This window comes from Cherax quadricarinatus, unplaced genomic scaffold (genome assembly GCF_038502225.1).
Source record: "Cherax quadricarinatus isolate ZL_2023a unplaced genomic scaffold, ASM3850222v1 Contig881, whole genome shotgun sequence".
NCBI classification, from domain to species: domain Eukaryota; kingdom Metazoa; phylum Arthropoda; class Malacostraca; order Decapoda; family Parastacidae; genus Cherax; species Cherax quadricarinatus.
This window is the reverse complement of record NW_027195907.1, coordinates 55,505-71,806: the sequence shown is the minus strand read 5'-3', so window position 1 is coordinate 71,806 and position 16,302 is coordinate 55,505. Positions and strand designations below refer to the sequence as shown.

The 16,302-nt window shown below is 40.2% G+C and overlaps 1 protein-coding gene across 1 annotated transcript in view; it reads right to left on the bottom strand.

Moving 5' to 3' along the window:
• Window positions 1-11,335: 11,335 nt before the first annotated feature.
• Window positions 11,336-16,302, bottom strand: part of LOC128693189 (zinc finger protein 70) — a 53,978-nt gene continuing 49,011 nt past the window's right edge. Inside the window, exon 2 of the mRNA XM_070080735.1 lies at window positions 11,336-15,618. Within this exon, the coding sequence (XP_069936836.1) occupies window positions 13,178-14,293 (1,116 nt within the window). The 5' untranslated portion in view covers window positions 14,294-15,618 and the 3' untranslated portion in view covers window positions 11,336-13,177. The remainder of the gene's footprint in view (window positions 15,619-16,302) is intronic.

Sequence of the window (16,302 nt, the reverse complement as noted above, 5' to 3'; positions counted from 1 at the left end):
AAACAAAACTCACCAGAATGATAACAGATGCAATCTTTCCACCCGGATATCAAATCCTAAGGAAAGACAGAGGGAGGAGAGGGGGAGGAGGAGTTGCACTGCTCATTAGAAACCAATGGGATTTTGAGAAAATGGAAGGAATGGATAGCACGGGCGAAAGGGACTACTTAACAGGAACAATCCAGTCTGAGGGACGTAAGGTGATAATTGCAGTAATGTACAACCCACCACAGAACTGCAGGAGGCCAAGAGAAGAATACGATGAGAGCAACAGAGCAATGGTCGACACACTAGCCGAGGTGGCCAGAAGAGCACACATGGGGGTAGCAAAGTTACTAGTTATGGGTGATATCAATCACAAGGAGATTGACTGGGAAAACCTGGAGCCCCATGGGGGTCCCGAAACATGGAGAGCCAAGATGATGGATGTGGTACTGGAAAACCTCATGCATCAACATGTTAGAGACACTACAAGAGAGAGAGGTGAGGATGATCCAGCAAGACTGGACTTTGTATTCACCTTGAGTAGTTCGGACTTCGAGGATATCATGTATGAAAGGTCCCTAGGAGCTAGTGATCATGTGGTTCTGTGCTTTAACTACATAGTTGAGCTTCAAGTGGAGAGAGTAGCAGGAATAGGATGGGAAAAACCAAACTACAAAAGGGGGAACTACTCAGGCATGAGGAACTTCCTTCAAGACATTGTGGGAAAGGGAACTGACAGGAAAACCAGTACAAGAAATGATGGAATATGTGACAACAAAATGCAAGGCGGCAGAGGGGAGGTTTGTTCCCAAGGGAAACAGAAATAATGGGAAAAACAGAACGAGTCCTTGGTTCACCCAAAGGTGTAGGGAGGCAAAAACTAGGTGTACTAGAGAATGGAAAATGTACAGAAGACAGAGAACTCAGGAAAATAAAGAGATTAGCCGTAGAGCCAGAAACGAATAAGCACAGATAAGAAGGGAGGCTCAGCGACAATATGAAAATGACATAGCATCGAAAGTCAAGACTGACCCGAAGCTGTTGTATAGCCACATCAGGAGGAAAACAAGTCAAGGACCAGGTAATCAGACTGAGGAAGGGTGATGGGGAGTTCACAAGAAACGACCGAGAGGTATGTGAGGAGCTCAACACGAGATTTAAAGAAGTATTTAAAGTGGAAACCAGTAGGACTCCAGGAAATCAGAACTGGGGGGTACACCAACAAGTGCTGAATGAGGTACACATAACCAGGGAGGAGGTGAAGAAGCTGCTATGTGAACTTGACACCTCAAAGGCGGTGGGACCAGACATCTCCCCATGGGTCCTTAGAGAGGGATCAAAGATGCTGTGTGTGCCATTAACAAAGATCTTCAACATATCCATTGAAACTGGGCAACTCACTGAGGTATGGAAGATGGCAAATGTAGTCCTAATTTTTAAAAAGGGAGACAGACATGAGGCATTAAACTACAGACCTGTATCACTAATGTGTATAGTATGCAGAGTCATGGAGAAGATCATTAGGAGGAGAGTGGTGGAGCACCTGGAAAGAAACAAGTGTATAATTGACAACCAGCACGGTTTCAGGGAAGGAAAATCCTGTGTCACAAACCTACTGGAGTTTTAAGACAAGGTGACAGAAGTAAGACAAGAGAGAGAGGGGTGGATCGACTGCATTTTTTTGGACTGCAAGAAGGCCTTCGACACAGTTCCTCACAAGAGGTTGCTGCAAAAGCTAGAGGATCAGGCACACATAACGGGAAAGGTACTGCAATGGATCAGAGAATACCTGATAGGGAGGCAACAACAAGTCATGGTACGTGACGAGGTGTCAGAGTGGGCGCCTGTGACAAGCAGGGTTCCACAGGGGTCAGTCCTAGGGCCTGTGCTGTTTTTGGTATATGTGAATGACATAACGGAAGGGATAGACTCAGAAGTGTCCTTGTTTGCAGATGATGTGAAGTCAATGAGAAGAATCAAATCAGATGAGGATCAGGCAGGACTACAAAGAGACCTGGACAGGCTACAAGCCTGGTCCAGCAACTGGCTCCTTGAGTTTAACCCTACCAAATGCAAAGTCATGAATATTGGGGAAGGGCAAAGAAGACCGCAGACACAATATAGTCTAGATGGCAAAGACTGCAAACCTCACCCAAGGGAAAAGATTTGGGGGTGAGTATAACACTGAGCATATCTCCTGAGGCGCACATCAATCAGATAGCTGCTGCAGCATACGGGCGTCTGGCAAACCTACGGATAGCGTTCCGATACCTCAGTAAGGAATCGTTCAAGACTCTGTATACTGTTTACGTCAGGCCCATACTGGAGTATGCAGCACCAGTTTGGAATCCACACCTGGTCAAGCACGTCAAGAAACTGGAGAAAGTGCAAAGGTTTGCAACAAGACTAGTCCCAGAGCTACGAGGATTGTCCTATGAAGAAAGGTTGAGGGAAATCGGCCTGACGACACTGGAGGACAGGAGGGTCAGGGGAGACATGATAACGACATATAAAATACTGCGCGGAATAGACAAGGTGGACAAAGACGGGATGTTCCAGAGATGGGACACAGACACAAGAGGTCAGAATTGGAAGTTGAAGACTCAGATGAATCAAAGGGATGTTAAGAAGTATTTCTTCAGTCATAGAGTAGTCAGGCAGTGGAATAGCCTAGAAAATAATGTAGTGGAGGCTGGAACCATACATAGTTTTAAGGCGAGGTATGATAAAGCTCATGGAGCAGGGAGAGAGAGGACCTAGTAGCAATCAGTGAAAAGGCGGGGCCAGGAGCTATGACTCGACCCCTGCAACCACAAATAGGTGAGTACAAATAGGTGAATACATTCATACATCTGCACTCGTGCACAGCACATGTAATTGATTTAAAGAATGTGTTTGTTTAATTCTCATAAACACGTAAGATGACAGGTACGTCTTGCTACTTCTGGCTACACATAGGTCACACTGCATATACATGTATACATACCTATCTTGCGACTTCCATTTACACATAGGTCACACTGCATATACATGTATACATACCCATCTTGCGACTTCCACTTACACATAGGTCACACTGCATATACATGTATACATACCCATCTTGCGTCTTCCATTTACACATAGGTCACACTGCATATACATGTATACATACCCATCTTGCGACTTCCACTTACAGATAGGTCACACTGTATATACATGTATACATACCCATCTTGCGACTTCCACTTACACATAGGTCACACTGCATATACATGTATACATACCCATCTTGCGACTTCCACTTACACATAGGTCACACTGCATATACATGTATACATACCCATCTTGCGACTTCCACTTACACATAGGTCACACTGCATATACATGTACATGTATATGTATACACACCCATCTGAATTTTATTCCATTTTGTTAATATTATTATTATAAAGAAAAGAAGCGCTAAGCCACAAGGGCTATACAACGCTGCACCATTTTGTTAACAGTTGATGTTATAATGTGCTTGAACCTGAGTCTCCTCTGTCGTAAATATAAAACATCTTTTTATAAGGTTTGAAGCCGAGCATCAGGAGGATTGGGAAGTCGTCGGACTTTTTCCAAGAAGATGGGAATGGGTTCATTATTATCACGAGGAGTTCTAAACCCGTAGGGATTATACCAAACCTGTAGGGAGGGGAAGGGGGGAGATGGAAGGCATTAAGGCTTAATTCAGGGAATTGGAAAACAGCTCGAATTCCCAGAATCATGAGCCCCTCACAAGTATTATTTCCTTTCATCTTTATGGAGAGGTGGAAAAGAATCTTTCCTCCATAAGCCGTGAGTGTTACTAAAGCCTACTAAAATGTGCGTTGATGTAGCGCAGATGATGACAGATGATTGTCAGTGTTATGAATGTGCATTGATGTAGCACAGATGATGACAGATGATTGTCAGTGTTATGAATGTGCGTTGATGTAGCGCAGATGATGACAGATGATTGTCAGTGTTATGAATGTGCGTTGATGTAGCGCAGATGATGACAGATGATTGTCAGTGTTATGAATGTGCGTTGATGTAGCGCAGATGATGACAGATGATTGTCAGTGTTATGAATGTGCGTTGATGTAGCGCAGATGATGACAGATGATTGTCAGTGTTATGAATGTGCGTTGATGTAGCACAGATGATGACAGATGATTGTCAGTGTTATGAATGTGCGTTGATGTAGTGCAGATGATGAGAGATGATTGTCAGTGTTATGAATATGCGTTGATGTAGCGCAGATGACAGATGATTGTCAGTGTTATGAAAGTGTGTTGATGTAGTGCAGATGATGACAGATGATTGTCAGTGTTATGAATGTGCGTTGATGTAGCGCAGATGATGAGAGATGATTGTCAGTGTTATGAATGTGCATTGATGTAGTGAAGATGATGACAGATGATTGTCAGTGTTATGAATGTGCGTTGATGTAGCACAGATGATGAGAGATGATTGTCAGTGTTATGAATGTGCGTTGATGTAGTGAAGATGATGACAGATGATTGTCAGTGTTATGAATGTGCGTTGATGTAGCGCAGATGATGAGAGATGATTGTCAGTGTTATGAATGTGCATTGATGTAGCGCAGATGATGAGAGATGATTGTCAGTGTTATGAATGTGCGTTGATGTAGCGCAGATGATGACAGATGATTGTCAGTGTTATGAATGTGCGTTGATGTAGCACAGATGATGACAGATGATTGTCAGTGTTATGAATGTGCGTTGATGTAGTGCAGATGATGACAGATGATTGTCAGTGTTATGAATGTGCGTTGTAGTGCAGATGATGACAGATGATTGTCAGTGTTATGAATGTGCGTTGTAGTGCAGATGATGACAGATGATTGTCAGTGTTATGAATGTGCGTTGATGTAGCGCAAATGATGACAGATGATTGTCAGTGTTATGAATGTGCGTTGATGTAGCGCAGATGATGACAGATGATTGTCAGTGTTATGAATGTGCGTTGATGTAGCGCAGATGATGACAGCACAACTTCGTAATCTTATTCACAATAAATTAAAGAGAGAAGCAGACATGGTGCACCAGCTTGATGTATCCCCAGCTACAGGAGCTATTAATAGATCTCCACTTAGGTTTCTACAGAATGGTCGAGACACACCTGAGCAAAACCAGCAGCCTGGTGAAGCAAGAGGTGTGTCAAGTTTGTCTCAGGGTGAGTCTGCTTCATTGGCACTTGAGTTAGCCAGACTCAATCTTGAACAAACTAAAGAGCAGCATGCTTTTGCTAGGGAGGAATTTGATAGAGAGAAAGAGAGGAGGCAATTCAAACAGACTACAGAGGACTTCAGTTTGCTAAGGGCAATACAGTTTGTTCCTCGTTTCCTCGAGGCCAAGCTGAAACAGTTTTTCGAAGCTTTCAAAAACCAAGCTCGAGCCTTGGGGTGGCCTGAACAGCATTGGGCGTCATTGATTCACACAGTGTTGTTTGGCGAGGCACAGGAGTTTACATCAGTGTTAAATGGCACTGAATTTAGCAACATTTTGGTAGTGAAAACCACGGTTCTTGATGCATATCAATGTGTTCCTGCCAAGTACAGAAAAGCTTCTAAAGTCAGTAATCGACAGCTGGGTAAGTCTTACATTAACTTTGAAAGGCAACAGAATAAAATATTTACCAAGTGGTACAAGGCCAGTGGGGTCACCAACTTTGGGGAGTTAGTCCAACTCATACTGGTGGATAACCTGCTGGAATCTGTTGGACCAGAGGTTCGAGTCTCTGCAGGATCACATGTTGACCACTGCATTGGAGGCAGCCAGGTTGGCTGATACTTTTGAAACAAACCACTCCTTGTCCGAGCGGTCCCATCTCTATTCAACAGCCTGGCATGAGCAGAGACCATCAACGAAAAGTTTCCAAGTGGAGAATGAAGTGCAAGCAGGAAGAAAAACAACGATGTCAGCCAACTAAGTCACCTGGAGAGCCATGCTATCAACTTATGGTCAACCTGGTGAGCGACAAACCACTCAACATGGTGTATCCCGACAACAGTACCCAGAGCGGCACCAGTCACAACTTCAGCAGGGAGCTAAGGTCAAGCCTGTCGTTTGCTTTTATTGTAATAAATCCGGCCACATTCACACAAATTGCCCAAATAAACCCGAACCATTAGGGAAAATTTATAATGTCCCAAGTAACATGACCTTGAAAGAAGTAGAGAAAGGGATGGCCTCTTATTATTGTAAGAGTCATATATCCCTTCAGGAAAACTCAAAGAAAACTGTCAGAATTTTTAGGGATACTGGAGCATATTGCTCACTTATAAGAGGGGGGGTACTTCCTTTTTCTGAACACACTTCATTACAATCCTTTGTTCTGTTAGAAGCTTTTGGAGGAGCAATTTTTTCTGTCCCCTTGCATAAAATATATATAGAGTGCAGATATTACACTGCATATTTGACTGTAGGTGTATGTGGGGGATTTCCTATGAAAGATGCCATGTTATTACTGGGTAATAACATTACCACTTCTAGTAGATGTCCCAAACCAATAATGATTAATTCTTCTCTGATATTGGCCAAAACTCGGGCAAAATCCCAAGGGATATCTGGCGAGAATGCTAGCATATCCTTGGATGACTCTGATCTCGGAACAGCCAATTTGTTTTACAAGGAAAATTGGCCAGAGCCTCATAAATTTAGTGAGCAGACGCAGATGAAGCCTTCCTAATCCAGGGTTGTAGGATTGCAGGACCCTTCATTGAATTTCGCTTTTCAGGCAGTCATGGGTAAATCCTTTTCAGATCACCCAGTCAAATATAAACTCAAAAACAACTATTTGATCTGCACTGAGACTGGTAAGGAGACAGAGGGTAGGCAACAGTCAGACAGGTTAGTGATTCCAACTGCCTCCACCAATGCGTGTCCCTACTACCCTCCCTCCGACCCCCACAACTGGCAGCCAGCCCTCCCACCACTGTGTGGTGAGTGTTTTGTTTGTTCATTATTTGCTATTAAACTACAGTATAAATAATGTAAACCCATTCATGACTGCATATTGGAATGGCTATTCGGACAGGTATTAGACGGTGACATCACGTGTTTACTCTTGAACACTGCAAAGAATTAAACATTTCTGCTACAGCTAATAATAACAATAGTAATAATAATAATAATAATAATAATAATAATAAATATGATATAATTGAAGAAGGAAATTGTACAAAAATACGAGGGAGTGGTTGACACATCGTCAGTGTGACTTTGTTTATGCTGGAGTGAACATTAGTTTCCCTGCTCTTCCAAACATTTCACAATAATTCATTGTGTTTGGTGCTTGTAGATTGAGTGTGACTGTAGTAGAGGCAGTGATTGAGGCAATGGTATTTAACCCTTTGACTGTTTCCGACGTATAAATACGTCTTACGAGCCAATGTTTCTGACGTATTTATACGCACAAATTCTAGCGGCTTCAAATCGAGCGCCAAAGGCCTGATAGGCCTACACGGGAGAGAATGGGTCTCAGTGGTCGGTGTGCACCCTGTGAAAAAAATCTGGGACCTAGCGGTGCATTGTGGGAACGCCATGTTGTCAGTCCATTTTCACCATGCCTCTCGGTAAGAAGTTCCTCACTCCTCGGCGGATTGGAGGTCTTTTGTTCCCAAGTGATAGCTCTAACAGCGATGAAAGTGTCAGTGACAGTGAATTCAAGGGTTTTCAAGTGAGTGTTACCGAAAAAAGTGCCCAGGATAACGTAAATAGTGACGAAAACCCAGATGACCCACAACCTTCGACCTCTGGTGCTGTGCCGGCTTGTTCACATTCACCTTCGCCTGTACCAGGACGAAAGAGGAAACTATTTGGTCGTGTACAACACCCTGATGATAGCAGTGATAGTGATATTGATAGTGATAGTGATTTCAAGGTCATTGAAAGCAGTTCTAGTGACAGTGAGAGTGAATATTCCCCAGTGAAGCGCCAGTATGTACGACGTAGCATGCGGTCTGGTAGTGTTTCATATGTTGTTCCAAGGGGAAGGAGAAACTCGGGGAGCACATCCCGTGGCCCTACACCACGACCTGATAGTGAAGATGACGATATTGTAACGATGGGTATGAATGGTGACAGTGAGGGAGGAGGCAGTGGTGGTGATAGTGAGGGTGGCACGGCCCATGTGGCACCATCACCGGGCCACGCTACTAGCCACGCGGCTGACTCAGCAGAACAACCAGCCTCACCCTACCCAACACTGCCACAACCTGCACCACCACAACCTGCACAGCCACAACCACAGCCACAACCACGGTACAATATCCAGACCCCACCAGCAGACCGCATCTGGGATTGGCAGGACGGTGACGAGTTTGTTCCCAGTCCCCATGACTTTGATGAAACACAAAGTGGAATAAAGCCATCTTGTCCACTTGGGAACAATGCCAGTGAACTGGACTGCTTTGAGTTATTCTTCGATGAACCCCTGATGGACATCATTGTCAGGGAAACCAACACATACTGTGAATACACCATGGCAAATACAATTCTCTCACCAAAATCACGGCTACACAAGTGGAAGGAGACAACTGTGGCAGAGATGTACCTGTTTTTTGCCACAATAATGCTTATGCCACATGTGTATAAGCACACTGTCACCACATACTGGACAACAGATCGCCTGATTTCAACTCCAGGTTTTAGTGACATTATAGGTGTCAATCGTTTCCTGATACTGTTGCGTATGTTACACTTTTCAGACAAAACCAGGCCTGACAGAAGCGACAGGTTATATAAGATAAGAAATGTGTTTATGTACCTGAAACAAAAGTGCTGCATGTATTTTTATCCCTTCAGGAAGCTTGTTATTGATGAGTCCTTGATTTTATTCAAAGGAAGACTCTCATTCAAGCAATATATACCAAGCAAGAGGAAACGCTTTGGTATAAAGCTATTTGTACTGTGTGATTGCAGAAGTGGTCTTGTTTTAGATATTATTGTGTACACTGGCAGTAATACTTTGAGAGATACCATGAAGTTATTGGGTATCTCTGGTGATGTGGTTCGAACAATGATGGAACCATATCTTGGTAAGGGGCATATGTTATTTACTGATAACTGGTACACAAGCCCCTTACTCAGTGATTTCTTGCGAGTGAACTTGACAGACGTGTGTGGCACAGTGCGTGGTAATCGCAAACATATGCCAAGGTTCGACGCTGGCACTCGCAGAGGTGAGGTGCAAGCCTTTGCTGCCAATGACATCATGGCATTTCGGTGGCATGACAAACGTGATGTCACATTGTTGACATCAGTTCACACAAACGAAATGGTACCCAGTGGCAGGGACAACAGAGAGACCAATGAACCCATTCTAAAGCCTGCAGCTGTCATGGACTACAACCTCAATATGCGCTTAGTGGACAAATGTGACATGCAGATTGGGTTTGCAGACTGTGTACGCAAGAGTTATAAGTGGTATATCAAACTTTTTTTCCATCTTGTTGATATCTCTATGCTAAATGCTTATAACATATACAAGTTGAAGACCAACAAAACACCAAAATATGGTGAATTTTGCCTGTCAGTAATCAGACAAATAATTGCAAAGTACAAAGGAGCAACTCCTGCAATAGACCAGCGCCCACAGACGTCATCTCGTATGAGGCCTGGTGATCACTACCCCATACAACTGCCTCCTACTACTGCCAAGAAAAATGCTCAGAAGAGGTGTTATGTATGTATGCATACCACAAAACGCCCACAAACACGCAGAGACACTCGTTTTATGTGTGAGGAGTGTGAAGTGCCCCTCTGCATATACCCATGTTTCAAAGAGTTCCACAAGCTGCAGCAGTTCTAGGAACGTGTTTAGTGACTGTACATATGTATATATATTATGGAACACTAGTAATAAACATTGTTTTGTATTGTTTGTTTGTGTAAACAAAGTGTATACACAAACTAATAGTGATAAAGTTTGTTCTGTTATTGTGTTGTAAATAATGAGTGTATATTTGAACAATGCACCTTACATTGGTCTCACAGGCCACATAAGTTACCTGGAAAAGAAAAATATTGAAAAATGCAAGAAACCTTTGAATTAGAGTAAATAAAAGAATACCGGGTGGGCGGCAGTCGCTGCTGTTGCCGTACGCACGTCAATTTCTGCAAACTTTGTGGCTCTATATCTCGGTAAGTACTGATGGCAAAAATTTTTTTTTAGGCTTAAAACACTAGTAAAAATATTCCTAACATTTTCATAAGAAAAAATAATTTTTTTTTTTTCGAATATTTGGCGACATAGAATGACAGTTTCAGAGAGGGGCCTGAAACAGTCAAAGGGTTAATAACATACATGTTAATAAAAATACATATTATTAATAATATGTACTATTATTATTTATAACATATATGTTATTAAATACCACTTCCTCAACCGCTGAATTATTGTGAAATGTTTGGAAGAGCAGGGAAACTAATGTTCACTCCAGCATCAACAAAGTCACAATGACGATGTGTCAACCACTCCCTCGTATTTTTGTACAATTTCCTTCTTCAATTATATCGTATTTATTATTATTATTATTATTATTATTATTGTTATTATCAGCAATAGCAGAAATGTTCGATTCATTGCAGTGTTCAAGAGTAAACACATGATGTCACCGTCTAATACCTTTCCTAATAGCCATTCCAATATGCAGTCATGAATGGGTTTACATTATTTATTCTGTAGTTTAATAGCAAATAATAAACAAACAAAACACTCACCACACAGTAGTGGGAGGGCTGGCTGCCAGTTGTGGGGGTCGGAGGGAGGGTAGTAGGGACACGCATTGGTGGAGGCAGTGGTGGAGGCAGTGGTGGAGGCATTGGTGGAGGCAGTGGTGGAGTCTGTGGTATTTAATAACATACATGTTATTAACATACATGTTATTAAATAACATACGTTATTAAAGCATAACATGTATATATTTAATACAATTTACGACGTTTTCATGTATTTTATGATTGTTCATGGTTCAACAAGTTAAGGAAGCAATATTGTAATATATTTCCCTACAATATATTGGGGCACCAAACATTCACGGTTTTTCAACATTCGCGAGGCTCTTGATTCCCTAACCCTCGCAAATGTTGAGGGAGACCTGTATTGGCTATTAAAAGAATTTTATTGGCCAAAATTAAGGAAGGATGTGAAGAATCATATCTGCTGTTGCCGAGAATGTCAGTAAGTAGGGAAACCTGAACATTCCATTAGGATAAAATAAAGATTTATTAAAAACTTAACCACACTTATTTTGTCTAGGCTTAAGTAGTTATTATGTTTTAGGATAAGTCTGGGTGAAATGCCCTGGCAGGATAGTGGCTTTCTTTGTATTTAACTAATCAAAATTGTAAATACACATTGTAACCTTGCAAAGAAATAAAATCTTCATCTTTTATCTTTTTTATTAGTGATGGTTGAGTATAGTTGAATTTAATAGTGATAGTTTTGTGTAGTTTATGATAGCTCCTCTAGTAAAAATTTACATGAAAATACTGGAAAAGACATGAATATAGCTAACTGCAATGATATATACAATACTACACAAGTGTATGAAAAGTAACAAAATACTGCAGAGCCCCTGTATCCACAGATTCGGTATCTGTGGTTTCAGTTATCCACGGTCTACTGTGGCCCAAAAATAACCATTAATTTTGCTTAACAATGACCCCAAACTGCAAAAGTAGTGATGGTGGCAGTTCTTCAAAGACTAAGACAAGCTGTGAAATGCTTCCCATCAGTGAAAAAGTGCTAATTCTAGACATTTTGCTTAATTTATCAATTAAACTTTACCATAGGTATGTATGTAAACAAAAAAATGATTTGTATATAATAATAATAATAATGATAAATTTTTTTACTTCAGCATGATACAGCATGTTACAAATAAGAATGACATCTGGGTGTACATGCAGAAAGCCCCTGTATATGCAGAGCATTTTGGGCAAACTTAAGATTAAGAGGGAAATAACAATTAGGTGTACTATACATGATTTCAGGTACCCATGGATTGCTGTACTACAATATAAGAAAATGTAAAGACAATTACGAAAATTGACAAGTTGAGGGAAGAACAGAAGACTAGTGGACTGACTTGTTATAGACTACATGACACAAGACACAGCCAAGAAAATAAATAAATAAATTAGTTGAAATACATGTAGAAAGGATGGAAGGAAATAGAATGACTTCGAGAGTGTATAAATCTGTTGTGGAGGGAAGGTGTGGTAGGGGTCGGCCTAGGAAAGGTTGGAGGGAGGAGGTAAAGGTGGTTTTTTGTGTGTGGGGATTGGACTTCTAGCAAGCATGCATGAGCATGTGATAGGAATGAAGGAGACAAATGGTTTTAAAGACATGACGTGCTGTTGGAGTGTGAGCAAGGTAACATTTATGAAGGGGTTCAGGGAAACCGGCAGGCCGGACTTGAGTCCTGGAGATGGGAAGTACAGTGTCTACACTCTGAAGCAGAGGTGTTAAAGTTGACTTTCATTGTTTGACTTAACTAATATTGTAATACAGGTAAATAAGTGATGATCTGTGGTTGTGATTTACTGAACATAATACATGAACATTTTATATATAAACTTAATTTAAGTCATAATAAATGACTGTCAATAAATGAAGAGAAAGCAGCAGAACTGTTAATCTGGAGACCACAGTTCAAGCCTCCATCCACCTTCCTCTTTATTCACTTTATGTATGAGTTCACAGCATGTTAATCTTTGACTCACGACTCACAAAACTGTAATAAGTTTATTTGAAACAAACCAGGGAATGGGTGAACTCGAACCTATGGCAATGGGTTCAAACCTTGACCATTCCCTGGTTTATTCTACCATAGTGCTGGTTTTTACGATGTTAATGTATACAATATGTCTCCACGGAAACTCATTTATCTCGGCTATCGTTGTCATGTTTTACACACTGTTGTTGTCAGGTTTTACACACTGTTGTTGTTGTTGTCAGGTCTTACACACTGTTGTTGGTATCAGGTTTTACACACTGTTGTTGTTGTCAGGTCTTACACACTGTTGTTGGTATCAGGTTTTACACACTGTTGTTGTCAGGTTTTACACACTGTTGTTATTGTCAAGTTTTATACACTGTTGTTGTCAGGTTTTACACACTGTTGTTGTCAGGTTTTACACACTGTTGTTGTCAGGTGTTACACACAGTTGTTGTCAGCAATTTTACAAAGTGATTCTTTCCTAAAATCTTTCAGATCCTGAATATTATTATGTTTTGTTTCTTGTGAGTGAATGTTCATGTGGTACAATAAATTAGTCTTGTACACAAAGCCTTTAAGACATTTATAACATTGAAATGGCTTTTCAGTCACTCTTTTTTTACTAAGGACTTTTTTGCTATGAATTTTCATGTGCGTTGTTAAGTAATTTTTTATTTTAAAACTTTTGGAACACACAGGGCAAATATGGTGTTTATCTTGGGTGTGTGATACCATGTGTTCTGTTAGTTTAGATTTTAAAACAAAGTCTTTAAGGCATTCAGAACACCTGTATGGTTTAAGTCCCGTGTGGAGTTTCTCGTGTCTAACAAGATTGGATTTTATTGCAAACATTTTTGAACACACCGAACATTGGTATGGTTTTTCCCCAGTGTGAACTTTCCTGTGTGTTGTCAGTTGACCAGATTGTTTGAAGCTTTTTTCACACATTGAGCACTGGTAGGGCTTTTCTCCTGTGTGAATCCTCATATGCTTGCTAAGAGAAGTACTGTGTGTGAAGCCTTTTAGACATACCTGGCAGCGGTATGAGGCTTCCCCAGTATGTATGATTGAATGTTGACTGAGAGAACTTTTATCTTTGAAGTTCTTTAAACACACAGAGCACTCATACGGCTTCTCTCCTGTATGAACTATGAGGTGCCTCTTCAAGCTGCTCTTTCCTGAAAATAATTTCAGACACACGCGACACTGAAACCGTTTCTCTTTCAAATGAAACTTCTGATGTTCTGTCAGTCTACCCTTCGCCTTAAAGAACTTCAGACACTCAGAACATTGGTAAGGTCTCTCCTCTGAGTGAACAAGCTGATGTCTAGCCAGGTAGCAGCTGTTTGCAAAAGATTTTGGACACAGTGAACACTGGTATGGTTTGTCATCTGAATGAACACTCTGATGCCTCAGGAGGTGAGAGTTAGAGGAGAATGATTTAGAACACAATGAACAGGGAAAAGGCTTCTCATCCTTATCCCTGTTTATGTTCCCTTCTACATCATTCATTATTGAACAGTTGTGAACACTAAGACAATATACAACCCTCATACATAAAGTACAACCTGTGTTAGTATGGTACACTTTTGTTCACGACTGTAACTTTATACATGAGCTGTGTACTCACCTTTATATGGTTGAAGGGGTCAAGTCACAGTTCCTGGCCCCACATACAACCTCAGACACAGCATCCTAAAGCATTATATGGTTTCTCTCTTATATAACTCCACATTAAAACATTCCCCCCAAAAAAGAATATAGTCACTGACTAATAACATTGTTCTTCATGAAATTATTCACTGACTAATAACATTGTTCTTCATGAAATTAGTCACTTACTAATAACATTGTTCTTCGTGAAATTAGTCACTGACTAATAACATTGTTCTTCATGAAATTAGTCACTGACTAATAACATTGTTCTTCATGAATTTTCACAATATCAAAATCTTCATAACATGCAAAATTGGAATAGTTTTTTATCCATTGTCAAAAGCATGTTTTCCATTCAATGTATTTTGAAAATAACATTATTTTCAACTTTACCGGACACTGGATAAATTTTAATTAAGTTCTAATCAACTTATCATTATTAATAATAATAAAGAATATGATAAATAAGTCAATCATTAAAGACAGCTTCTTATGTATACAGTATGATAGATTATGTATGGCATACATGAGGTATATATTAACTAAGATATATATTAGTTAAGACATATATTAGTTAAGACCTATATTAACTCAGACATATATTAGCTCAGACATATATTAACTCAGACATATATTAACTCAGACATACAGGCAAATGCACTAAACTGGGATAATAAAGGAAAGAGGAAATAATTCCTTGAAATACAAAGTTCTCACAGCAAATAAGATTATTTTTACATGACTGAGAACTTTATTACACATACATGACTAACACAAAATAAAGTTCAACATTACTGCAATTAAATAGCTGAGTTTTATTAGGTTTTCAGTCAGTAAAAAAGTTCAACAGAGTAATGTTATCATCTGTCAAGTTTTAAATTCATTACTGGTTCAAATAATAAAGTTCCATTTATAAGTAAAACTTGAACTTTGCTGCTGCCTGTTCAGTGTTCCTCATGAACAAGAACACTTGAACTTAAGGTGATTTGTTGAATGTGAACAGTTAAGATCAGTGAACTTACTCAACGAACAAGGCTGAACTTAGAGTAGTCAGAAACTTGAGATGACCTTTATAACACTACATGTAAAATATTTCTAACAGTGAGGTGAACTTTTTTGGAACTTCTTGTTGATAACACTGACTGTCAGCAGTGTGTGATACTGAACTTACACTGTGATAACACTGTCAGCAGTTTTTGCTACTGAACGTCGTTGTAAAAGGTCTGTAAAAGAAAAAAATATGTTAAGGCAGATATACCAGGCAATGTTATAATGGAAGCAAAGCCTCTCCTCACTTAGCGACATACTCGTTTACCGAAGACTCGGACTTACGATGGGCTCCCTGCCCAGAATGCATACTTAAATAATGAATATTAGAGCTGATTTCCTTTATTCTGTTTATTACAATACAGTAGGGCCCCACTTACGTGGTAGGTTAGGTTCCAGGCTACTGCCGAAAAGCGGACATCGTCGGAAAGCAGTACGCCATTTTTCTGACTTACAAATGCATATAAATGCCAGATAATTAGTTTACATTAACATATATTAAGTTAGCAATAGAACTAGGCATTAAAAAATAATAAAAAGTAAAATACACAAACAGTACACTCATTACTTACCTCAAAATATTTGAAGTCTTAATGTAGGGTGAGAGGTGAGTAGTATTTATTGTAAGAAGTCGGGTGTGGTAGGTATGGTAGCCCACCTGGACACCCCACCCACACCTAATATACTATGACATTTAAAGTGCCCTAAAGCGATAAAATGCATATACTGTGGACCCCTGGATAACATAATTAATCCACTCCAGAGAGTGTGTCTTATACCGAATCTGACTTAATCCGAATTAATTTTCCCCATAAGAAATAATGGAAATCCAATTAATCCGTTCCAGACACCCAAAAGTA